The 25,541-nt window shown below is 43.4% G+C and overlaps 1 protein-coding gene across 4 annotated transcripts in view; it reads right to left on the reverse strand.

Moving 5' to 3' along the window:
* Nucleotides 1–25,541, reverse strand: part of AMBRA1 (autophagy and beclin 1 regulator 1) — a 193,648-nt gene that overhangs the window by 114,033 nt on the left and 54,074 nt on the right. For all 4 annotated transcript variants that reach the window (XM_074955368.1, XM_074955370.1, XM_074955367.1 and 1 more), the window contains 2 exons: nt 23,640–23,726; nt 11,917–12,099 (listed from right to left, as the gene is read on the reverse strand). In XM_074955368.1, coding sequence (XP_074811469.1) covers nt 11,917–12,099; nt 23,640–23,726 — 270 coding nt within the window. The remainder of the gene's footprint in view (nt 1–11,916; nt 12,100–23,639; nt 23,727–25,541) is intronic.

Below are 25,541 nucleotides of genomic sequence, written 5' to 3' on the forward strand. Positions count from 1 at the left end.
TTAGTCTCTAAGGTGCCACAAGTCCTCCTTTTCTTTTTGTGAATACAGACTAACACAGCTGCTACTCTGAAACCTGTAAATATATTAATATCACTGTATTGATCTCTCTTTGAAATGTATAGCAAATCACCTGTGAATGGTGGAAAACAGGCAATTGCCTTATGTTAATCGGTATAGCTAATTACCAGTGATGCTTAGGAAATAGGTCTACTTCAGAGTCTCGATGATTGCCTATTGTTCACCTAAGAACGCTGAGCTGCCAAGAGAAGGCCTTGAACTATATAAAACCCTTAGGTCCTGATCCTTTTCATCTCAGATCTGCTTGTGGCTTTATGCAGGGGAACCTTAAGTCATAAGACTGAGATCTCCAGTCCCACCTGGATCACCCTGGATATGAACATTGGACTGAACCTATGGACTCATTCTAAGAACTCTTTGTAACTCCATAGATCACCATCTCTACTAGGAAATTAATCTCAGAACTGTACTCATGTCTGTATGTATTCTAATCTTTTAGCCAATACTCACTCTCTCTCTCTTTTCATTTTAATAAATTTTAGTTTAGTTAATAAGAATTGGCTGTAAGCATGTATTCTTATTATAGAATATATAATGAACTATATAATGAAATAGTCATTAACTTGGGAGGTGATGTGTCCAATCCTTTGGGATTGGTAGAACTTTCATATTTGACTTGGGTGTCTGGGTGGAAGCACAAGACTGGTTTGCTATAATGGAACTGCATTTTGGCTTCTGTGCAACCAGTAAGGTATCGTGGAAGCTGTTTTGTAGTGGCTTGGTAAATCTAAGTATTGGAATAGCCACCAGCTTTGGGGATTGCCTGCCCCATTTTTTGCAGTTTGCCCTAATTGGGCAACCTCAGTGTGGTCCCCGGGGCCCTGGTCACACCTCCTAAGAGAGAAGATTCCTGCAGGCAGCCAAGCCAAACTGGCCCTGCTAAAGGAGCTATAGGAAGAAACAGAGGTATTGAAGCCTGGAGATCCAGTGAAAGAGTCAGGACCTCCCCTGAAGTGAGTGAAAGTTCAAGGCCTATCACTAGGAAGGGTGTACTCACAAGAACAGGGGTGGCCAACCTGAGCCTGAGAAGGAGCCAGAATTTACCAATGTACATTGCCAAAGAGCCACAGTAATACATCAGCAGCCCCCCCCCATCAGCTCCTGCCCCCGCTCCCAGCTCCTCCCACCCACTGATAAGCATCTCCCCATCCCTTCCGATCAGCTGTTTCGTGGCGTGCAGGAGGCTCTGGGAGGGAGGGGGGAGGAGCGAGGGCATGGCAGGCTCAGGGGAGGGGGCGGGAGGGGTGGAGTGGGGGCAGGGCCTGTGGCAGAGCTAGGGGTCGAGCAGTGAGCACCCCCCAGCAGATTGGAAAGTTGGCGCCTGTAGCTCCAGCCCCGGAGTCAATGCCTATACAAGGAGCCGCACATTAAATTCTGAAGAGCCGCATGTGGCTCCGGAGCCACAGGTTGGCCACCCCTGCACAAGAGACTACAGGGGGTGCAAGGCATAGCACACCCTGTAATCCATAACAGATATGAAGGAGGAAGGAAATAGCATGTTAAATGAAATGTGTGGATGATACTAAGGATGTGTTGTCAGTCACCCTACATACCCATGCTGGTAAGTAAAGGATGTGCGTTGCATGGGGTGCCACTGAAGACAAATTAACTGTGAATTTTGCCCTGAATAGGGAAAAGATGCAAACATCATTGAGGACAGAGAAACAAAGGGATCTAAGGCCTGATACTGCAGGGTTCTCAGCTCTTTCTGGAAGCGCCCTCAACTTTCACTGACTTGCACTTACAAGGATCAAAGCCCCTTAGAGAAGAGAAATATGAGCAGTAAATAAAAACAAAATGTGGAAAAATGGAAACCAACTACACATCTGGGAAAAAATAATCCCAAACATTCAATAAAAGGGAGATAACGAAGAAGCAGAATGCAGAGACATCACTAGGTATGAACACAGGCAGCAAATTAGACAAAAGTATGCAATACAACATGACAGCAAAAAGTCTCCTGTTGGAGCAGTGATGGGAAGTCCCTCTTTCGGAGACTCCACCTGAGATTACTGTACTCTGTGCCCAGTCCCTCAATTTCAAAGGCCTCATCAAATGAAATTAATAGGCAACAGGTTTAAAACAAACAAAAGGAAGTATTTCTTCACACAGTGCACAGTCAACCTGTGGAACTCCTTGCCAGAGAATGTTGTGAAGGCCAAGACTATAACAGGATTCAAAAAAGAACTAGGTAAATTCATGGAGGATAGGTCCATCAATGGCTATTAGCCAGGATGGGCAGGGATGGTGTCCCTAGCCAGAAACTGGGAATGGGCGACAGGGGGTGGATCACTTAGTGATTACCTGTTCTGTTCATTCTCTGCGGGGCACCTGGCATTGGTCACTGACAGAAGACAGGATACTGGGCTAGATGGACCTTTGGTCCGACCCAGGAAGGCCGTTCTTATGTTCATGCCCCAAAGCAGAAAGGCGACAATTGCTCTTGACACAGTTTTGGGCATAGGGACACCTTACCCAAAATACCACAGGGACACCCTACCCAAAATACTGCACTTAATTCTGGACATCTCATTACCAGATCTCTTTGGGCAGGAAGGGTGCACGCATATGTGCACATGCGCACAGCACCTAGACATTACAAGGACAGAAATAACTACTAACACCCACAGTAGGTAAAGGGCTTAAGGGATTTAGAGAAAAGAATCACAATTATACAAGCATAACTTTGTAAGAAATGAGTAAACAGGGATCAAACATTTACAAGTATTTGAAGGATGCAATAATCATGAAGGAAGAAATATTTAAGGTGAAACACAGGGATGTAATTAGAAAGAATGGGGTAAAATTAAGCAAAGTAAAAATTTAGGCTACACCAAAAATCTCTTTACTGGCAGGGAGAGATGTATTAGGACTGTGGAATAAACTCCCAAAGGTAGCAGATAAAGCACTAGAGACAGACTGCAGGGAACAATCCTGTCCTGGCTGAAGAGATGGAAACTAACAGAATAGGTCTTTTTCATCTCTAGTGCATGTAACAACTGAGATGATAGCCAGGTAAAGTTAGTAAAGACATGGTACCTTCCCAGTATTTCACCTTTTTCTTCTGAATGCTAAATATGATAATCTTTCGCTAGAAGCTGTTCCAGGGGAAACACCAGAGAAATCCTCATCAATTTATCAGCTAAAGCTTCCTTAAGCCAGCAGGATTGTAGATGGCTGCATTTATTAACAGCTCTCCTGACCGCCAAAAAGAACACAGTCTTGATTACCTCTCGGAGGGCCATTCAGGGAGAAATAAAATGAGTTTTACAGGATAAAAAAAAACGCACTTCAGAAGGTCAAGTATCTCTGACAAGCACCACATACTAGAGGATTCATCACCTGGTCAAAAGAGAAACACAGCAGCAGCTCCCTGCTAAATGCTGAGGATTAATCACTTCAGAAAAAGACCGATTTGAAAGCACAGTGAAACAGACTCACAGGCTTACTATATACGTTCTGAACAGGCAACCAGTTGTGTCTATTCCAATCCCACCTGTCACACTGACACATGATTAGGGACCCACCACCACCTTTTGAAATGAGACTAACCAAATCAGTGGCTGCATTAGTCATTAGTGCTTGGAAGCTTCATGGGATAGACTGAAACTGGCTGTAAATAGCAAAATAATATAAAACTACCACAACCATGCAGGTTCTGTCTGGAACATCACTAGGGCTCTGCCTGTACAAACGGAGCACACCACCCAGGAACCAGCCTTCTTCCAGAGACACAACAACTGCATTAGCCAAGGTAAAGTTCCCAGCGTTTACTGTCCGTTTGACTACTTCCCATCAGTAAGTGTGACTGGGAGACCCCACACCAGGTCTATCCCTAACAGCAAGAACACTCACAGTAATTGGTGCTACTCTGCAAGCAGTTTACAGCCCTGCAACATACACTGGCTGCTCACTGTGGACTTCCAATATCCATACTGGACTTAGGGGTCAAAAATTAACAAAGCCACTTCTCTACATATTGAGCCATTAACAGACTCCAGGATTCTCACCCAACAGGTGATGGGGGGGGGGGGGGGGAAAGAGTTGAAAGTGCAGGTACTATTTGTTTGGGATCATGACCTTGTGGAAGATCAAAGAGCATTTAACACCAAAGCCCTGTATGGCCAAATCAGATGCAAGCAATGACTCTCCCTTCCTCCTAAATTGCTCCCCCATTCCCTGTCAACCATGTTTGGTCCCTTCTGATCATCAATTTCACTGGTACAAACTCCAGGCAAATGGAAGGCAATGAACATAATGCTGTTGTGTGAGGGAGTTACAGGCAGCAATCGCAGAATACAGACAGGTGGTTACTTCCTGGAGCTACTCTTAGGAAAGAACATCGTTTTAAGAGTGCCCCATCTTATTGAGAGTCATCAGAATTGCTCAGGAAGCTGGAGCCATCAACGCTGTGAGAGCACTGTTGCCAGAAAGCTCAAGCTACTGAAGTCTAAGTTGGCACTGGTATGCAAAAACTTATCCAAGCAGCACCCTTGTGGGAGCCAGCATTCATGGTAACAGGATGCTATTCTGCAGAAGCTAACAATATTCTGCGAATAGCAGTCCCACTGCAAGGAAGAAGCCTTGAACTATCACTACATCCAGGCATTGTTGCTGTGCATTAAGACTAAGAAGAGGGGTGCAAGAGTGTAAAAATAAATGTAAAGAATCAGGGAAGACAGAGCTGCAGCTATGATGAGTAGGTCACAGGCCAAATTAAGACACTTCCCAAGCACTAGTAAGGAAAGTGTAGATTCAGTACCTTTCCTATTCCTCCAGATCTTGCAGGGTTCTTTACCTGCACTGTTTTAAAGGAGATGAATATAATTAATATAAATTGTTGCATGTTTGGTAGTGATAACCCAGGGCTTAGTGTCCCAATCCAAAGATTTTTAGTAGAAAGACAGAACGAAAACAAAAACCACCACCAAGTCCTAGGTGATCCCTTTCTACTTAAACTGCTTCTGAGAATGCCCCTCTTCATCAAACCATGGGAAGCAAAGCAATGTGGGATAGGAGTAAGCTTAAATCACTACCCCACTATGCTTCCTCCTTAAATGCAGAGCAAGAGAGAGAAAGAGGATCTGGGAAGAAAATGGAATAATAAAGTCAGGTACAGAAAAAATTTAAGCTCCTGCTTTTAACAGCTCTATCTGGACTCCAGTGACAAGAAACCATCACTCAGAAGAGTATTCTTTGTAGTTATGCCAGTAAAAGTGATCACGGACAATTTGCAATTTTCACATCTACATCTCCTGCAGAGAGACAAGTAGTTAGGAACCATTAGGAAAGGAATAGACAATAAGACAGAAAATATCATAATGCCATTATATAAATCCCTGGTACGCCCACACCTTGAATATTGCATCAGTTCTGGTCACCACATCTCAAAAAAGAGATGAGAATTGGAAAAGGTACCGAGAAGGGCAACAAAAATGATTAGGGTTATAGAACAGCTTCCATATGAGGAGAGATTAAAAAGACTGGGAAAGCTCGGAAAAGAGACGACTAAGAGAGGATAAGAGAGGTCTATAAAATCATGAATGATATGGAGAAAGTAAATAAGGAAGTGTTATTTATCCTTTCCCATAATACAAAAACCAGGGATAACCCAATAACAGGCAACAGGTTTAAAACAAACAAAAGAAAGTACTTCTTAACACAATGCACAGTCAACTTATGGAACTTGTTGCCAGGGGATGTTGTGACGGCCAAAACTATAATGGGGTTAAAAAAAGAATTAGATAAGTTAAGAAGGCTAGGACCCAAGTGGCTATTAGCCAAGATAGTCAGATAGTCACCCCCTGCGCTGGGTGTCTCTAGCCACTGTTTTCCAGAAGATGGGAGTGAACAACAGGGGATGGATTATTTGATGTTTACCTGTTCATTCCCTCTGAAGCACCTGGCATTTGCCACTGTCAAATCAAAGGATATGGGGTTATGGGGTTAGATGGACAATTGGTCTGACCTAGTATGGCTGTTCTTAAGATCTTATGTAATAGCTATGCCTGGAGTATTTGTACATCAAGGTCCTAGAAGTTTCTGCTCATCAGCATTTCTGGGCCAGGCACATGTCACCCAGAAGTCTCATGTACGCATCTGCTAGTTTCTTTTTTCCACTTTATTTATATGGTGATCATATAAATTCAGCCATCCAGGATGACACTTCTTGTTTTTGCATTAAAGGTCCTACGATCACAGTCCCTTCTGGGCTACATCTCAGAACTGGTCACCTTATGTATCCTCTTCAGAAAGAGGGGATCTCCTGATCTTCCTGGCTGAATGTTTAGCCAGCCATATATCTTTCCCCTTTGTGTATGTGTAAATAAGCAGACCAAGCTAACCTCACAAGCTTTACTTATAAGCTGGCCTGGAATGGAGAAGTCACCGTGACAAGACAAGACAGTAATAGTCTGCTGTGTTGCTCACCGAAGTAACTACCCCATACCTCTGCCAGTGCATGTAAATTCAAGTTCTCAAAGGCACTGGAAATGTGATAATTATGGAACATCTCCAGGCAGGATAGAAGAGAGTGGCACTGAACGTAAACCAGTTCTCTGCTTTATAAAATCAAGGTCAGATGGTGCAGCTCTCAGATCCTAAAGCCTCCTGTTTCTTTATGAAAAGATGACAGCTATTGGAGGAACTCTGAGATGACTCCTTTGGATCCCAGTGTGAGAGGTCAGTGAGGTTGTCAAGAATGATGGAGAGAAGGCAGGTAGGAGACTGGAGGCCTTTGTTGAATGGAAAGGCCATGGCTTATCCTACCATGCCGAGAGCATTTACTTTAAACCTGCTGCAAGGTAACTTGCTAAGAGACTCGTAGGTCTGGGAACCAAATATTCCACAGCTGGCCTCATTATAGAAGAGAACCAAATAATCCTTGGTGCTCTGAAGCATGTGAACATTCTGAAGAAGGCTCATCCACTCTGCAAGTCAATAGCTGGCTGTCATGAACCCATGATCTTACCGACTGGGGCTGCCAAAGACTGGCTCCTGCAGTGCACACACTCCAATCACAGATCTCTGTCTAGGCATTTCTAGTGCACTTGCATTGCTGAAAAACCTAAATACCATGATGGGACCTCAGTTCAAAGAGCCCAGTCCCTCTCCTTGTCCATAGGAGATACTGCCAAGGACTGCTCATTTGTGTCACAGTCACAGATCAGAAAGGATCTTTCCCAGTACTGATGGGAATTGTTCGGCTTTACAGTCCAATTTACAGGATTTAGGAGCGAAGAAACAGAGCTAACAGTGAGCAGTGCTGGTACAACAGTGACCTCTCCTATGGGACAAATGGTACCATAGTCAGAGTAGAGAATGGGACAGACAGCACACATATAGAAGGGGAGAAGGTACAAACATTAAACAATGTAATTGCTGAGCTCTTCCCAATCTATATTCTAACAGGCAGCCCATTTTTGAAGGCAGACAGAGGGAGTCAGCCACAATCACACCTTTAGCCTTGGCTTGAAACCCTTTATGAAACCGTGGTGAAGCACTTCCGTGAAGGTTTTCAGACAGAGCAACATATCATCCTAAATATTTGCCTTTCTGACAAACACAGTAAATCTGCATTCTCTCCCATGCTTGCTGCAGACAGAGACAGGGAGATAGATGGCAGAAATTCAGGACACGGAAATATTTCTGCATATGAATATGGCAATCAAACTGTACTGCATGCAAAAATTTTAACCTGCTGGTGTCCAAGGAACCCCAAGAGCACTGGCCACTGCAAGGATGACTCCCATGTCAGAAGTGCTCCAAGCGAAAGGAAATCACCAAGAGAAACCTGCTCTCTCGTGCAAGTCAATTTAAGGGATTTTAAGCCTGCTGGATTTACTGAAATCAACAACAAGGACATCTTCCCCTCATTAAATGTACCAAAGCATGCTCCTCATTCCAAGTATGCTGGAGGATTGCAAACAAGGCTGGGACATTAGGGAGCCCAAGATGGATGAGGGCTTGTCTACAGGGAAAACTTTTACCAGTTATACTGCTAGAATTGTATCAGTGTAGTTAGATAGTTATACCAATAAGGCCCCACATGGACACTCCTATTCCTGAATCAGAGTGTGTCGGCATGGGGAGATATACCACTGTAATTATAACAGTTTAAATTCACATCTTAGTTTATACTGGCATAACTTTCCTGTGCAGACAAGCCCTGAGCTTACAGTTGTCAGTCGTTCTTAGTATGGAAAAGTATGCTGAGGCTGAGAGGTTAAACATATATGAGTGGGAAGTGAACAGAATTGGTCTTAGGAGAAAATCCCAACAGGGCTGCACAGGAAAGAGCGGGGTTTGGGGCCGGGAGGAGAAGGTGGGTACTGGTGGCAATGCTACAGGGCCACAAGAGTGTAAACTTGGCATTGCTGGGGAACAAATTTCTTGTGGGCCAGCAAATCTGAAAGCACACAATAATACACCCTTAAAACCCTGCAAAAGAGTGAAGGGGCTGAACAAGGCCTGGGCCTCCAGAGCCCTGTGCAAATATGGAAAGGGTGAGGGATGACACAACTATCGCTGCCTGCTCAGAGGCCCAGATCCAGTAGAGCACCTGGGTACTAACCATCACATATGCCTCCTTCGCCAGGATCCCTAAACAAAGACTGAAGAGGGGGAGAGAAATTTACAATCGGATTCATCCAGAATAGAAAGACAAGAAACCAAGGTAGTTTGCTAGCACTTCAGGGAATGCTCTCTAGGATTCCAGAAGCAAAAGCAAGCCACTGAAAGCTGAAAAGCATGGTGATGAGGGAAGATCAAAGTACTGACCTATCCCCATCTTTTTCATCCATCACAGAAGGCTGGAGAGATGTGGTGTAAGGTCTGAGGCCTTTTTTCTGCAGCCACATTAGGACAGCAGCAGCCATGAGCTACAAAGCAGGGAAAACATCACATCCTTGCATTCCATCTAAACTACATTAAAACAATGAACTATTGGGCTGTTAAGAAGGAGCTCCTGTCCTAACAGTACCCACCATCACCAGATAAGGAGACAGATCTCTAAACATCTTAAGAAAACTGTTTGACAGCATGCTGTCTGGCAAGGAATCACTTATTAACAGTTGTGATTGTAAAATCTATACGTCTTTATTGTTTTGCCTTCATGGTTCCTGCTTCTCTATTGTTTATCTATATGATTTCTGTCTGGTTCTTTGTTTGTCTGTTACATAACTAATTTCACAAGATTTAAATCAATTAAGGTGGCGGAGTATGATTGGTTAAAGAATTGTTTCACAATATGTTAGGACTGGTCAAAGAATTGTTTTATAGTACTTTAGTTTAAAATGATTGGGTAAGGTATAGCTAAGCAGGGCTCAAGTTTAACTATATAAACTGGGGTCCAAAAGGAAGTTCCTTGGAATCTAACTCCAGGACACAGCCCAGGGTCAGAGCTGCCAGACTCAACACCCTGCCAACCATATCAGGCAGAAACTGGAAGAGCTCCGGACAACCTGATCCTAACTGGCCACCAGGAAAAGCATGTCTGCCTTATTGGCAGTGGTGAGCACTGTATGCTTAGCGTGTGTATTCTGCTTTGGTAACTGTTAATAAATAGAGGTTAAGAATATTACCGTGTAAGGCACTTTCACCGGTAAAAGGCCCCGCAAACCCTCAGAAGAATATGCCCAGAGCCCTAGGAACTGGGAAAGGGTGGGGGTGCCTAAATTAACCAGGTTATGCCTTGAGCCCATGGAAGGATAAAGGTGGGGTGCTCTAGAGAGTGCGGGTAACAGTGGAAGCTAAACCAGCTCAATAAGAGCAGAAAAGGGAAAGATGAATCAGAAAAGGGAAAGCACAGAAGGGACAGTTGGAAAGTGGAAGGAAAACAAAAAAGGCTTCACTGCGAGAGGTCAGCGGACAAAACAAAGATGAGTCACAAGACAAGTTCCAGTGCAAAGGCCCCCATGCTAGGTCCCTGTTATCAGCCAGAGAGACAATGAAGCAGAGGAAAGAGAGACAGAGAATGCCCTTAAGATGCAGAAGGGCAGAATTCAACATGGCACATTCATTCCCAAAAGCTCGGTTAGCACAGAGGGAAGAAAGACTCCTTTTCCCTCACCATGAAATGAAAGGCAACCTCAGTGTGCCTGAGTGAATTGCTTCCTTGAATGGGCTCTGGCACTGTGTGAATATTATCTGCAGGGGAACACATTTCTCTACAGGTATCGGATTTGCTGTGTGAATGGAGAATGTACCATCCATTTTCACCAGCAGAACCACCTTTCCCAGAAGATGAATGGGAGGCAAGAATGGAAATACTAAGGGCTGTGTTTGCTGGGCTCTCCCCTCACAAAATGGGCCCATGAGGCTGTCACACTGATGCTCCTTTAGCTGCAGAGTTGCTTAGGGAAAGCTATTAGGCAGCTGACACTTCTGCATATCTCCCCTCATTTACATCTTACACAAACAAGGCCACAATGAAAAGGGAAGATGCATGCACTCCCCCTGCGCTTTTGAGTATTTAATTGCTGGAGCATGACATGACAGCTCCACAGAATAACATTTCAGAAAAATTCTGCCACCCCCTTAATCCTCACCAGGAAAGGGATTTATCTGCTGCTACTTTGGGAGGTGTTAGGTTCAATACTGTCCTTCATAAAAGGGGCTTCACCTTGAATCAAATGACATGGGGTGTGCTGCTACCCCAGCAGGTGGCGCTGTAGGAAGTGAGGGTAAGAACTCTGGCAGCGGGAGAGGTCAATCCTTCGGATGCCAGAAAGAGACACTGTTGAGGACAGTTTAGAAGCCCAGGCTATTGGGGTGCTCACGGCTCCCACAGTCCCAATACCCCATAGCAGATTGTTTTGTGTGGGGATCCTGTGGGTGGAGAACGTAAGTGTGATAAGGATCAAAATAAAAGTGGATACTTGCAACAGCTGGGAAAATTTTACTTCGAAATGGAACAAATAATGAATGAATGGAAAGGTCACAATCAGCAGAGCAGGGAATGCAAGATGGACCTTTCTTATCTCAGTGCCTCTGACAGTAAGTGGTGCCCAAGCTCTTTGAGCAACCCACTACAGTTAGTCAGATGGCTGTGTGAAGAACCTCACCCTTCCATATAGTGGAAAGAACTTGCTGCAAGTCAGTTTGTCAGGGCCTCAAAGTGAGAACACAGAACGGTCCATCAGCACAGTTCCAAGCAGAGGCTTGCATGAAACCCAGCATAGAGGATTAAGAATGGAGGATGGCCTCATCTAAGAGGAAAACTACTCAGCAGAGAGTGTGTGAGAGAACCAGTTATCCTAGAGGTTTGCTGTCCTCAGCTCTGACTGGAGGAATCTCTCTTTCTGCCACACACTGGTCCAGTTATCATCTGTACTGAAGTCATGGTTTAACCTTATAACCCCTGTGAGAAGGGAGCTATCTGACACCATAGACACCAGCCCCCCCAAAGGTGTCTCCATAGCTACAGTAAATGGAGCTTGGAAGCACATGCTGACTGTGCTCTCCCTCTACTCAGCTCAATGAAGCACCCACTGTCCCCTGAAAGATATTACTTGCTCCTACTCTGCTACAGCTTTGAGTGCATGTCCCTCCTTGGATTCTGCCCTTAATACGAAGGGCAGGACAGGATCCTGCTTAACCAGCACTCCAGCAGCAAGTCAGCCGGAGGCGGCATGAAGTGAAGTAGGCAGCTCAATGTGTGTCTCATTTATTGCTATAAAAGTGCAGGGGACTGATTAGTGACAGATGCTGCTCTAATTTCTGATCAAATGGCCTAAACAAGCCTGAGACAAGTTTGCTTGCTGAGCAATAGAAACTTATAGAGCAGCCACTGGGTAGACAGTGTGATGTAGTGGAAAGAGGCAGGGTGCACACACTTACTCAAAGTCTTCAAACTCCAGATCATTTCCCTCTACAGACGGGCCTTGGTTCTCTGAGGCGGAAGCAGATGACGAGGAAGAGCGAAGACGATTCTGTTGGTAACGCATGGAGCGCTGGCGAATGCTGTCCCTCCGGGAAAGATACTGGATCATTCTCTGGGCATAATATGCTGCAGGAGACAACCTGAAAAAGGAAGAGACAGAAAGAAACACGTTATGACCTGTAACTTGAGGACCCAAAGGAGCAGAGAATGAGAGAGCAATCCTACTTTTCCTGTTGAAATCTGAGCTTCCAGGTGATCATGGGCCAAAGAACATTGAACCCCATACACACTGGCTGGGAAATAGATGGTACAGAGACAAACAAAAAATAGGAAAAGAGCAATGGAGAAGAGTGCAAGGAAACTTCCCCTTTAAAGATAAGCCTTCCACCTCATTCTCCTGCTGGGGAGACAGACAACAGTATCTGCAGACAGCACCACTGATGGTTAACAGACACTGTTTCTTCAGATTCCTTGGAACATGCTCTTTCATTTACCACAATAGTTCTCAAACTTTTGTGCTGGTGACCCCTTTCACATAGGAAGCCTCTGAGTGCGACCCCCTCTTATAAATTAATAACACTTTTAATATATTTAACACCATTATAAATTCTGGAGGCAACACAGGATTTGGGGTAGAGAATGATAGCTCACGACCCCCAATGTAATACCCTCATGACCCCCCTGAGGGGTCCCGACCCCCAAGTTGAGAACCCCTGATTTATCATCACCTCAGCCAACTAATTTCAGCAGAGGGCTCTGAACAACCATCAAGAACCAAGGCCATTCACAATAAGGACCTGTTAATCAGTTCTGAGGGGAAAGGCAGCAGCAACCTTCAGATGAGACGTTAAGCAGAGGTCTGTGCCTGCTGCTAGTCTCCACAATACAAGGTACAGGAGGAACTTAATTTTTCACGAAGAGCTACAAACAAATACTTTGTTGAAGGCCCTTTAGAATTTAGTCCCAAGGAACTAAATTCTAATGACCTGGTCAATAATCAAACAGATTTTATCAACCTAGGCTGTGAACAGTCTGTAGATGGAGACTAATAGGAGTTGCTACACTCCTGGAATATACGTTCTTGTTATTGTAAAGCACTTTGGGATATCGAAGAGTATGAAAGAAATAATGAGAAACCAATGTCTATTCACCTGTGCCTAGCAGTCCCCCCACTGCCATACCATAAATCCTGAGCATACATAAATGCTTCTGCACATAACTAGCACCTGTTACAGATGGACAGGGAAATGACTATGTCCTAGTAGTCAATACCACATTAATAGCTGGCCAGAAGAAATCTCCTTTAGCTGAGCCTAGCAATGAAATTCTCTTTTCACTGGGAAGACCAGTGAGACAACTAGGGTCTTGAGTCACCCTTCCACATGACAGACTAGCTCTAGTGATCTGTACTCTCCAACACTCCCTACTTGATACCAGCCTGCTTTTCTCTCTACATATGCTTGATTAGACAATCTCAGGAGGCCAACACCACACAACTTTTAGTGGCCAATATATGTCATTCAATATCTAATCGAACAGTCATAATCCAGATTTCTTCCTGCAGCACTTGATCCAGAAGAGGGGGCTAATTACATAAGTCACTGGGGTAAGCAGAAGGGTCACTTCAGAGACCACAGTAGATGAACAGTGCCACTCACCAAAAAGCAGGATATTCACACGTGTGCCAAATGGCGTCAAAGCTCAACAGCTGTCTCACTTTGCAAACAGAAGGGCTGAGGTTTCACTCAGTGAGGGCAATCTCATCAGCTAACCACTGCATTTACCAACTCAGATGGATGCCTTCATGTTAAGAAGCCTTGTGTGTTGTAATGATGCTCATTTTGTAATATGATAATGCCGTTAACTAAAGCGATCTGATGACTATATTCCTGTATAATGTCTCTTTAAACAAAAGCTCACTGTTGTAATGATTATTGTTTTGTTTCTGATAGTTATATGGCAAGGATCTGTATGCTGTTAATACTTCCTAAATAAATAGTTTAAAAAACACCGCAACAGAAGCGGGGCCAGCTGCCTTGCACTCAGATAGGAAGGCTTACCTTAATTCCTGCTCATCTGCAGTTTGGCCTTGGTCTGCATCAACAATTATGTGTCAATATCCCCTAATTCCTTGGTGAAGAAAGATATGTTCTCCCTTCTCTTCTTGCGTTTCCTGTGCACATGCATATACATGTACATGTGATTTTTCTAGTACAAAGATTTACTAGGGGTACAAACCTTTAACACCTCAAATACTTAGTATGCTAGGGAGATAGTTATCTGTTTATAAAAATGCCTGTTTAGGATTAGAACCGAACTCTTGACTATTTGGGATTAGAGTCTCACTCTTTGCCTGGTCTGCACTGGCTGCCCTGAATGAACTGTGCTCAGATTTTAACTAGTGCAATTCAGAAGTGTCTCCTATGCCCTTAAAGTTCACTTTGCACTTCCAGCCTCTCTCATCCCGCTGAATCATGGAAGGAAAAATCCTCATGCACTCATTGGAATGTATTTATTTTAATGGGATGGGGAAAGTGGCACTGGAACATTTTTAATAGTGGGGGTGCTGAAAGCCAACCCCTTTGCCACTGTCCAACCACCCCCCAACACACACCCCAGAGTTAAGACTGGCAGCCGGGAGCCCAGGCGCTTGGGGCCAGCAGCCTGGGGGTGCTGCAGCACCCCCCACACCCATAGTTTCTGCGCCTATGGATGGGGAGGTAAAAACCTCATTTCTAGTGCAAATGCACTAGGAATAGGAGACGGGAAATTGAGACAACGGCTCTAATGTTATAGTGCAGACTAAAGTGCACTTCCACTCTGAAAAAGATTGAAAAATATCCTCCTGGGGCTCATTGTTTCTGGTTCCAGATCAACTGTACTCAGTTTACAAATACAAAACTGGGTTGTCTAACTGCCAGCACTACACATTCACCACAAAATAAGAGTCAAGCTAGGTTCTTTCTGGAATAGGCATCCCCACCAGTAATAAGATTCTGCAAGTCAAACTCTGCCTTAAATTACATTGCTCAATCCTATTATGTTCTGTATGGGGAGAGCACAGGTGCAACAAATGGCAAAATGTGCCCTGGTAATCGGAACTGAATTAACAATTTTGTTATTGATACACAGACCACAAGAAACTCCAGCTCACTCTCCCAGAACTGTGCAGGTTCTGACAGGAATAAAATTTAGTGAGAATTATTCATAGGTTCCAAGGCCAAAAGAGACCATTGTGATCATCTAGCCTGACATCCTGTATAACACAAGTCAGAGAACCTCCCCTCAAAAGCTTCCAGAACATTTTCAGAAAAATATCCAATCTTGATTTTAAAATTGCCAGCGATGCAGAGTCTACCACAACCTGTTCCACTGGCTGATTACCTTCACTGCTAAAAAAAGTCACACCTTATTTCCACTCTGTCTAGCTTCAACTTCCAATCACGGGATCGAGTTATACCCTTCTCTGCTAGATTGAAGAGCCTATCATCAAATATTTGTTCCCCATGTAGGTACTTAGAGACTGTACTCAAGTCATCCCCTAACATTCTCTTTGTTAAGCTAAACATACTTAGCTCCTGGAGTCTGTCACTATAGGGCTGGTTTTCTAATCCTTTAATCATTCTTGTGGCTCTTCTCTGAACCCTCTTCAATTTATCAACATCCTTCTTAGATTGTGGACACCAAACCAGACACAGTATTCCAGCAATGGTATTCCAGTACCAAATGAAGAGGTAAAATAACCTCACTACTCCTACTTGAGATACCCCTGTTTATGTAGCCAAGGATTGCATTAGCCCTTTTAGTCACAACACTGAATGTTCAGCTGATTATCCACAACAACTTACAAATCTTTTTCAGTCACTGCATCCCAGGACAGGGTCCCTATCTTGTAAGTATGGCCTATTTTCTCTGTTCCTAGATGTAGACATTTACATTCAGCCATATTAAAACGCATAGTTTGCTTGCTCCCAGCCTTCCAAGGGATCCAGGTTGCTCAGTATCAGTGACCTGTCCTCTTCCTTATTCATCATTTGCCCAATTTTTGGATCATTTGTGATCATTTATCAGTGATGTTTTTGTTTTTTCCCAAATCATTGATAAAAATGTTAAACATCATAGAACCAAGAACTGATCCCTCTGGGAGGAGGTGTCCCACAAATACATCTGCTTGATGATGATTCCCTGTTTACAATTACATTTTGAGACCTCTTAGTAATTTTGAGACCTATTCAGTTCTTTCTGCTATCACCAGCAGCAAACATAGGAAACAGATCGGTTATGGTGCTTCCCATATATCCCCAGCCCACAAAGCCACAATTCAGAGCAGAACCACATTTGAGACGATTTTGAGAGATGGATTGCTATAGCCCTTTGTCAGAGGCTTCCCCATTGCAGCAAAAGTGCATCTTTCCAAGAAGACCCCTCACCCTTACACACCCCAGGTAATCTGCCTCACTGCCTGGCACTGACTGCTCCCAAGGAAATTTCAATTCAAAGAGACACATCAATGGAGAACTGAAGAAACTGATCCATCATGCACCACTCCTGCTGTGATCCCAAACCCTTTGACACCAAGAGTCTCAGCCAACAGCAAAGAACATGGCTAAACCGGAAAACTACTGGGTTTTAATCTTAAAATATATCCAAGATGAACAACTTTTTTTAACAAAACCTCACAAAACGTTACTGGTGGGCTTCCCCATTTGTCTGTGTCCTATATGTCCTCAGTGCAGAAAAAAATGAGAAGCAATAGGCTGGTGAGGCAACAACTGCTCTTATTTGTCCTATCTTCTCTGTATAGGTCTCTTAAGACACCCTGATTACTAGATTCAGCCAGTCCTTTGCTAAAGCCAGTACAACAGCAAGCTAAACATTAGTTCATGTCTGTATTCCCCACCCATATCTCTAACAGGCCAGTGACAAAAAAAACAGATAAGCACCTTAGACATACCAGAGTAAAATCCAGACTAATGAGTAGCTGTGTCACCCCTGCCCTGTAATCTGGGGTGCCCTTTACAATGCCTTGTTGCTCTCAAACAGTCACCACATGTAAGTCACTCCCAGCTATGTCTGTGCATGTGCTGGAGCCAGACAGCCACATCTTGGCTCTTAACAGCCTTAAAAATTATGACTTGGTGACCCCAACAAACTCCCAGTTCCAGATTTTCCCTCAGAAACCTATGTCCTGTACTGCCCAGCCTTCTCCTGGACAGTACAAATATATTAAATTAGTTATTCCTATTAAGTTTGTTATTTCTTTAAAGGAAATAATATGTACACAACTTGTTACCGAGATACTTCAACTTGAACATACTGGATTAGATAAAACAGTAAAATAAATTGATTAACTACAAAGAGAGATTTTAAGTGAGTATAAGTAACGAGGCGTAAAAGTCAGAAATGGTTACAAGAAAAATAAAGATAAAATGTTTACTAATGCCTAACAAACTGTATTCGAGTCAAGCAAAGTTTCTCAGCTCATGCTCCAGCAGATTAGTGACCAAATTCTCAAATCAGAATCTCTCCCACAGAGTCTAACACCTGCTTCCTTTGTCTCTTCAAATGCAGTGAATGTGATGGGCAGAAAGAAAGAGAGGGTCCCTTGGGGTATTTGTCCCTCCTTTTTATAGTTTCAGTCCCCCTCTTGAAAAACATTTTCATCCAAGAACCAGGAGCTGGTTGTTTCACCTGTTTGAACTTCCTTTGTCTTCCCTTCCTGCTTGAAGGCAGTGCTTACTGCTTAAATGCAAACTAAGCAGAGCACACATTCCTTTGTTTAGGACAGACCTTTTTGCCAACTTCTGTTTGGGCAGGGCTGTCTGGTTTGGAACATGGTTAACACCATACAGGGGAATCTTATAACTTCACATACAATGTTGCCACACATTTTACCAGGACAACATTGACCAGCAAATTTTGAGTTTTCAAATGTTATCCTACAAGGCCTACTTGTACAAAGATGATTACAATAGCATATAGGATGTGAATAAAGAGATGTATTCTGTCAGAGCCCCCTAGCAACACACAAACTTTGTAGCAGTTCACAAGACAGACTACTTTTGACACCACAGGAACCAAATTAACTCAGTACATGAGGTGCATATGGATCACACAGATGCTTGCAGTGAATGGAATCCGATTACCAACACAGATGGCACAGACTGAGAGACTGCATTGCTGGATGTGTGACAACAATTGTTAAAGCTGCTGACTGTGAACCCTGAGGCCAATTTTGGCAGTGCAGAATTCAGCCTCAAGCAGCACACTCTAACAAAGACTACAGCATGGAGCAATGGTGCTGACCGATGAAGAACCTAGAGGAGAAGGATCTGAATAGCATCAAACACTTGCTTTAGTTGGCACTAAAGCAAAAGTTCAAAGATACTGCTCCCTAAAGAGAGAAGTGAGCATGCAGGGAGGGATTACTAGGCAATACAAAGTCCTTGGTTACAACCCACAGAAGTCTAACCAGTCTGGCCATGTAGATAAATGGGCAATCAAGATCCTAGGGAAGACTACTTCTTTTCAGAATGAGGATTCTCCAAGCATCCCTCCCTCCCCTTGTTTTCTGGAAAACTCTCCACCTGCTGAAGGAACTCTGGTCTCTCTTCCTGAAAATACCTGAAGGATCGCTAAAGTAACACTAGGCACTCCTTCTGACCAAGGGAGAATTACACTTGCACTTTCATGTCCCCAGCCCCAAGCTGCCCAGAAGCAGAGTAACTTCCCGCTCCCTGTTGCTGACAGCAGAGCTGTTTAAAGCTGATGGACTTGCTTCCATTAGTACACAAGACTCAGCCATCAATGTATATTTTAATTAAGTAACTGATTTACAGTTTCTACTCTGTTGTCAACCCTGCAAGTACCATTAGATCAGCAGAGCAGGTCCCAAAACCTCCTCTGTCTGTTATCAAGGTTCTGTGGTATGGCTTCCAGCACTTCATGGTTATTCTCAAAGTCAGCCTGATGGAAGCATGGGAATACCAGTCTACAACAGGAAAGTAAAAAGAAAAAGGAGTACTCGTGGCACCTTAGAGACTAACAAATTTATTTGAGCATAAGCTTTCGTCAGCTACAGCTCAATTCATCGGATGCATTCAGTGGAAAATACAGTGGGGAGATTTATATACACAGAGAACATGAAACAATGGGTGTTACCATACACACTTTAACGAGAGTGACCAGTGTGTATGATAACACCCATTGTTTCACGTTCTCTGTGTATATAAATCTCCCCAGTGTATTTTCCACTGAATGCATCCGATGAAGTGAGCTGTAGCTCACGAAAGCTTATGCTCAAATGAATTTGTTCGTCTCCAAGGTGCCACGAGTACTCCTTTTCTTTTTGAGGATATAGACTAACATGGCTGCTACTCTGAAACCTGTCAATAGGAAAGTAGGAATACACCTTCCCAGCAGCAGCTGTTCCACATAATGAAATATCTCCCCTTCATGGGTTAACCCTCTTGTTCTATGCCTATTGCCTGCTTGAGGGAACAGAGCGAAAGACAATCGAAAAACAAGGAAACCAGGAGGCCTCTTCAGCTTTGGCAATAAAGAATAACTGCAAGTGAGCAACCACAGACTACTCATTCTAGTGATCTCACATATTGCCAATTATCTTGCAGATTGTGCTACAGATACATGCCCACCCATTTGAACTGAGGCAAAGCTAGGTACCAGGCACTAACTGCTGCTCCTGTGTCTTCCATGGTTCCTGAGCAGAGAAGGACATATTGCATGTAAGCAACCCAACTCATCACGGTCAACATTCAGACCTGCTGAATAGACAACACCACAGTCCTACCCATAGTAACTGCTCCAGCAACTTAAATTTTCTTGGAGTGTTTTCTACTACATACAGTCTGACATGTAGCTGCTTGGAGAGACAGAGTCCAGGTAAAACGGTCTAGCTGGGATATTAATATGAACATCCTTATTTCAAGCTGTACTAGCATAGCTGCCATCAAAGAGCACCTGTCCTAGGGCAGCAATTCCCTTGCTGCTTTCCTTTCCTTTTCTATTGTCTTAGTAAATCTGGAAGTCCAGGGAAAGGACTTAATAGCCAAGCTGACCTTGAAGTCCAACCAATGAGACCATCTAAACAGAGGACAGGCCCTTTCAACTTCATCATAAGATTCCTGGGAATTTTGAAACATAGCTTCAAAGTGATCCACATTTTCCTTGTCTCATTCCATATCCTACACTATTCATTCAAACCAAGCACCACTCCTCATACAACAAGTGGTGGGTGCAACCTAAAAATCTAAATCAAACAGAATCACCTTGAACTGAAATTCTTTAAAGTGTGGTTGAAGTTTTTAAACCTCCCCTAGAGACAAGACACAGCTTGTGTATTTATTTATTTATTTTTATTAAAGTTATTTAATTCCATCTCTGCTTCGAGTAACTTTTCCACTGTTTTGTAGGATGCATCTGGTAGGCTCAGACCTCTTGTTGCAACATCAGAAGATTCTGCAGCATACTCAACTGCAATCCATGGAAATAACTTCCCCTACATTTCTAGGAACGTTTAGGGGAAACTGGAAAGATCCCATTGTCTCAAAGGATGCCCTTTGGACGAGCATAACCAATAAACCTGAGGGAAGCTATGCAATGATCATACCCTTAACCCCACTCAAACTTTCAGCTCCAGTTGATGGATCCATGCACCTAATCCTTTGCAGGGGAGAAGGATCTGCTATTAATTGAACACAGGTTAATCTCAACACTGGCCTTTTCCTCCAGTAGATCCTTATAATCCCAATTCTCACACTTAAAACTTCCACCACTACTTACAGCCCTCAATGTTCCACGTGGTGAGAGCAAGAACTGGTATTAAAAATTGTTTCCAAGATGAAAACTGCACTTGATTTTGTTCCCTAGTGTAACAGATACCTGGAACAGCTGTACCTTCTGTCACATGTTACAAAAATTCAACACGGAAAAGATCAATTAGGCTTTGCCTACTCTGGACTTTCGTCAGTAAAACTTTTGTTGTTCAAAGGTGTGAAAAACACCCCCTCCGTCCCCTGAGCAACAAAATTTTTACCGCCAACAAGCACCGGTATGAACAGAGCTTTGTCGGCAGGAGCACGCTCCCGCCGACAAAGCTGCTCCTGCTGCTCGTTGGGGGTGGAAGTTTTTTGTTGGCGAGAGAGCTCTCTCCTGCCGACAAACAGCAGCTACACTGCGCACCTTTTAGCGGCCTGGCTGTAGCGGCACAATTGTGTCATTAAAAGGTGCGTAGTGTAAACATAGCCTAAGACTCATCTCCCAGAGAGCCACTCTGGATTTAGGTGTTCCAGTCAATGGGGTGTCTTCCACATTGCACCTAATAGTGCTCACTGTTAGGAAATTCCCACATATTTAGATTAAGTTTTCTGTTGCCCCATGTATTCCTAACATTTAATTTTAATCTTTCCTTATAAATAAATCCCTCCAGCCCCCCTTTAGCCACTTTCATCAGCCCTCTAACACACATTTGATACATTTGTCAGCATCTTTCTGGTTTTCAATCACGCAAGAGTGATGGCAACATTCAGAGCCTCAGAGAAACACTAGCCCTCAGCCCACACTCCAGAATGAAAGCTCATAGTTCATGAAGGTTTTGTGGCAGTGGACTCAGTCATATTTTTGACACCATGTTGAATTATAGGCTTATAATCATTTACTGCCTCTTTTATCCTCGAGTCTTTCCACAGCATCTCCCTCCCATTGAATGCTGGGATTTCAAATTAGCTTCCCAGAGATGCATAAATGCTCTTATATTTTTCTGGGATAAGATGTGTATTTTAAGTCCTTACCCATTTTACTAACCTTGTCTACACAGGGAGATTTATTGCTGTAATTGTACAGGTATTATACCAGTATAACTCCTTGTGTGGACACTGCCTTTTTTCAATTTCGCTTATGTTACTCTCTTTACTGGGGAATGCCAAACCTCTCAAGTTAGCATCATCTGCAGTAACAACATGCAGATTTAATCTCTCTTCCAGATCATGAAAATATTGACATTAAACTCAGCTCCTGCAGCAACTCACTGGACACTTAAGCTCAGTACATTCCCACTGACTGTTTCCCTTTGCATAGGGTTCCTTTAACCCAACTTCAGTTCACATGACAGTGTCAAAGGTTTCATGAGTAGCTATACCAGATGATGATATAGCTGCCGAATTCTCAGTCATTAGCTTTGCTAATTCCTTCCAAAACTGATCACATTTGTCACAATTTAGTCTTTATAAACCTCCAATGCCGCTTATTGCTCATGGTTCCATTACACACTTTTGACAGCTTCTCTCTGTGGGTCACACTACCCCATCTGTTGCTTTCTTGATATGCTAAGCAGTATGGGCAGAAATTACTCCTTTCTGGTTTTGACAATTCTGCCACATTTGATTTTTTTTTAAGTTCTCCAAAATACCTTCACCTATCAACATCTCCGTGGGCTAAACAGCACTGCACATGTTTCTCTCTCTAATGTCAGCGTTTCGGGACTTTTCAGAAATAATTTTCAGTGGTTTGCTTTTTGTTAGCCAACACACTTAGCACCCTAGGTCGTGCCATTCAGACTCACACATGTGGATAGGTTAAATTTTTCCAAGTATTCTCTCACCTGCTTTCATCAACAGTTACATTTACAAGGCTCTCAGAATAGGCCTTTTCTCCCCCCCCCCTTCTTGTGGAGATACAGATTTATCAGATTTATCATTGATTTCATCACTCATTTATTGATGAGCCTGCTTCCTCTGTAGTATTTTCCCCCCCAATATATGTTTGTAAGTTCCCTTCTTAAGACTCTTACCCGCTTCAGCAGCATTAACTCATCATTCCTTTATTATTTACCCCCAAGACTTGACCACATATTGTCTTTTATTTCCATATTTTGTTAGGTTTCTTCATACTCAGATCTTTGAGCCATGCCCTCAAAGTCACACCAGTCTCCTTGTCTGTATTTTTGTTTTTTAGAGCCATTGTATTCTATGGCATCTAGGGATTCTCTAGCCTTCTCCTACATTCATGCATTACAATACTTCCAACACCTTTACTTAAATTTCTTAGTTTAATTTCCCAAATATTTGCTTTCCTAAAATCCAGGATGATCCTCCTCTGCACTCTCTACATCCCCTCACCTTACTATGTTGCATCCAAATAGGTTGCTATCATTGGCTCCAACCTATCCTATTATTTTCACATCCTTACTTGGTCCCTTCCTATTAGTCAAGCAGCAGATCCAGGGTGGCTTCTCTTCTGGTTTGAATTATCAGCTTTCTGAATCATAAGGTCATCCTCCAGGCTCCTTAAGAACCTCAGATCTGCGTTCGGTTGTATGGAGTCTTTCCCTCCACTCGATTCATCTGACACAGATGTAGACAGAGAGAAGGAAGAGGTTCCCTTTCCCAAATGGGGTTAAATCCAACCTTGACCAAGACCCTCACACAATAACAGGCTCTTTGTACCTGAAAGGTAGTGTGGAAGGGGCTCGTCAAAACGTCAACAAAGGGCATGGGACTCTCCAAACCCAACACTATGGTTATCTCCACAGTTATGCGCCATAAAGGGTGAGATGGATCAGATACCAGTACTATTCCCAAGGGGCTCAGTATACGCTGCTGCCACAGCAGTAGTGCTTCTGGCAGTGAAACTGGACTGAATCTGGATTGTACTTAGTCCTCACCTGGCTGGATCTGGGTAGATTGGGTGCTCCCGGGACCCTGCTCCATCATAGCGTGATAACGAAATGAGGGAAGACTCCAGAAGCCTCCTAGAAATAAAAGCAAAAATGTTAATGTCTGTAAGTGACCAGCTCCATGTCTCCTGCTTCCTTATATCACCTGAGATTATTTGTATGACTGATTCATTGCTATAGACATGCATGGGACTGTACAAACAGGGCCAGTGATAGCTGGCATAAATTTTTGCCATATAAAGATTCAAAGCATACAAGAGTCCCATTATATGGATGGAAGAACTCCCAAATGGACTCACTCCTGCATGGATGTCTCAAGAGAGAGCTGCAGATCGCAAGCAGTCCAAAGTAGCCAGGCCTGTAATCACGGATGCTGCTTTAGCAGTCTGTCAGGAATTTCTGCCACCCTATTCTAAGGGGCTCATACAGGGCTGGAAGATGCTCTTGACATGGACAAACCGTGTTTGTTTACTGCCCCTCACTGATTCCCTTGCTCGGAAGTCAGGCCACAGGACACCAGAAAGCCTACACTAGTTATCTGTTTATGGGTTTTTCGTTGTTCTTAAACAAAAAACAAAAACCACACCACCACCACCACCACCAAAACACCTTGCTTACACAGAGCTCCCCAAAACCAGCAGCCTCCAATCAACCATGATGGAAAAGCTGAGACAATGACCCTCCCAAATGCAGCACTGTCTGGTCATAGCATGGATGTGTCAGACCAGGGAATAGCTTATTGGCTGGAAACTGTCCATTAACCATCCTGGACTAGCTAATATTAGAGAGTACCAGTGGCTCTATGTTCTGTCAACCACAGAAAAGAGAGAAAAATGCTGCAATGTAAACTTCACTGAATTTGCACAGCAGGGCAGATTTCCTGTTGCCTTGCTGTCTGCCTAGGCTTGATAGTGATTAAGCTAAACACTTAGGCTCTTCAAGATAATTGTGTTCTCAAACCAAACCTCTATTATGGTTTTAAAATTGACATCTCTGCTTTAAATTATCAGAGGAATTCAAGAGAATCCAAGGTTTCACAGACTCACAATAAATGCTGACAGGTTTCAGTGGTTAGTCTGTATCAGCAAAAACAAAAAAAAAAAACCCAAAAAACGAGGCGTCCTTGTGGCACTTTAGAGACTAACAAATTTATTTGGGCATAAGCTTTCGTGGGCTAGAACCCACTTCATCAGATGCATGGAGTGGAAAATACAGGAGCAGGTATAAATACATGAAAAGATGTGAGTTGCTTTACCAAGTGTGAGGTCAGTCTAACGAGACAAATCAATTAACAGCAGGATACCAAGGGAGGAGAAATAACTTTTGAAGTGGTAAGAGAGTGCCCATTACAGACAGTTGACAAGGAGGTGTGAGTAACAGTAGGGAGAAATTAGTTTTGGGAAATTAAGTTTAGGTTTTGTAATGACTCAACCACTCCCAGTCTTTATTCAGGCCTAATCTGATGGTATCTCGTTTGCAAATTAATTCCAGTTCTGCAGCTTCACGTTAGAGTCTATTTTTGACTTTTTTTTGTTGAAGAATTGCCACTTTGAGGTCCGTTATTGAGTGACCAGAGAGATTGAAGTGTTCTGCTACTGGTTTTTGAATGTTAGGATTCCTGATGTCAGATTTGTGTCCATTTATTCTTTTGCGTAGAGACTGTCCAGTTTGACCAATGTACATGGCAGAGGGGCATTGCTAGCACATGATGGCATATATCACATTGGTAGATGTGCAGGTGAACGAGCCCCGGATGGTGTGGCTGATGTGGTTAGGTCCTATGATGGTGTCCCTTGAATAGATATGTGGACAGAATTGGCACCAAGGTTTGTAGCAGAGTTTGGTCCCTGGGTTGGTGTTTTTGTTGTGTGGTGTGTAGTTGCTGGTGAG

Source organism: Natator depressus, chromosome 6 (genome assembly GCF_965152275.1).
Source record: "Natator depressus isolate rNatDep1 chromosome 6, rNatDep2.hap1, whole genome shotgun sequence".
NCBI lineage: Eukaryota > Metazoa > Chordata > Testudines > Cheloniidae > Natator > Natator depressus.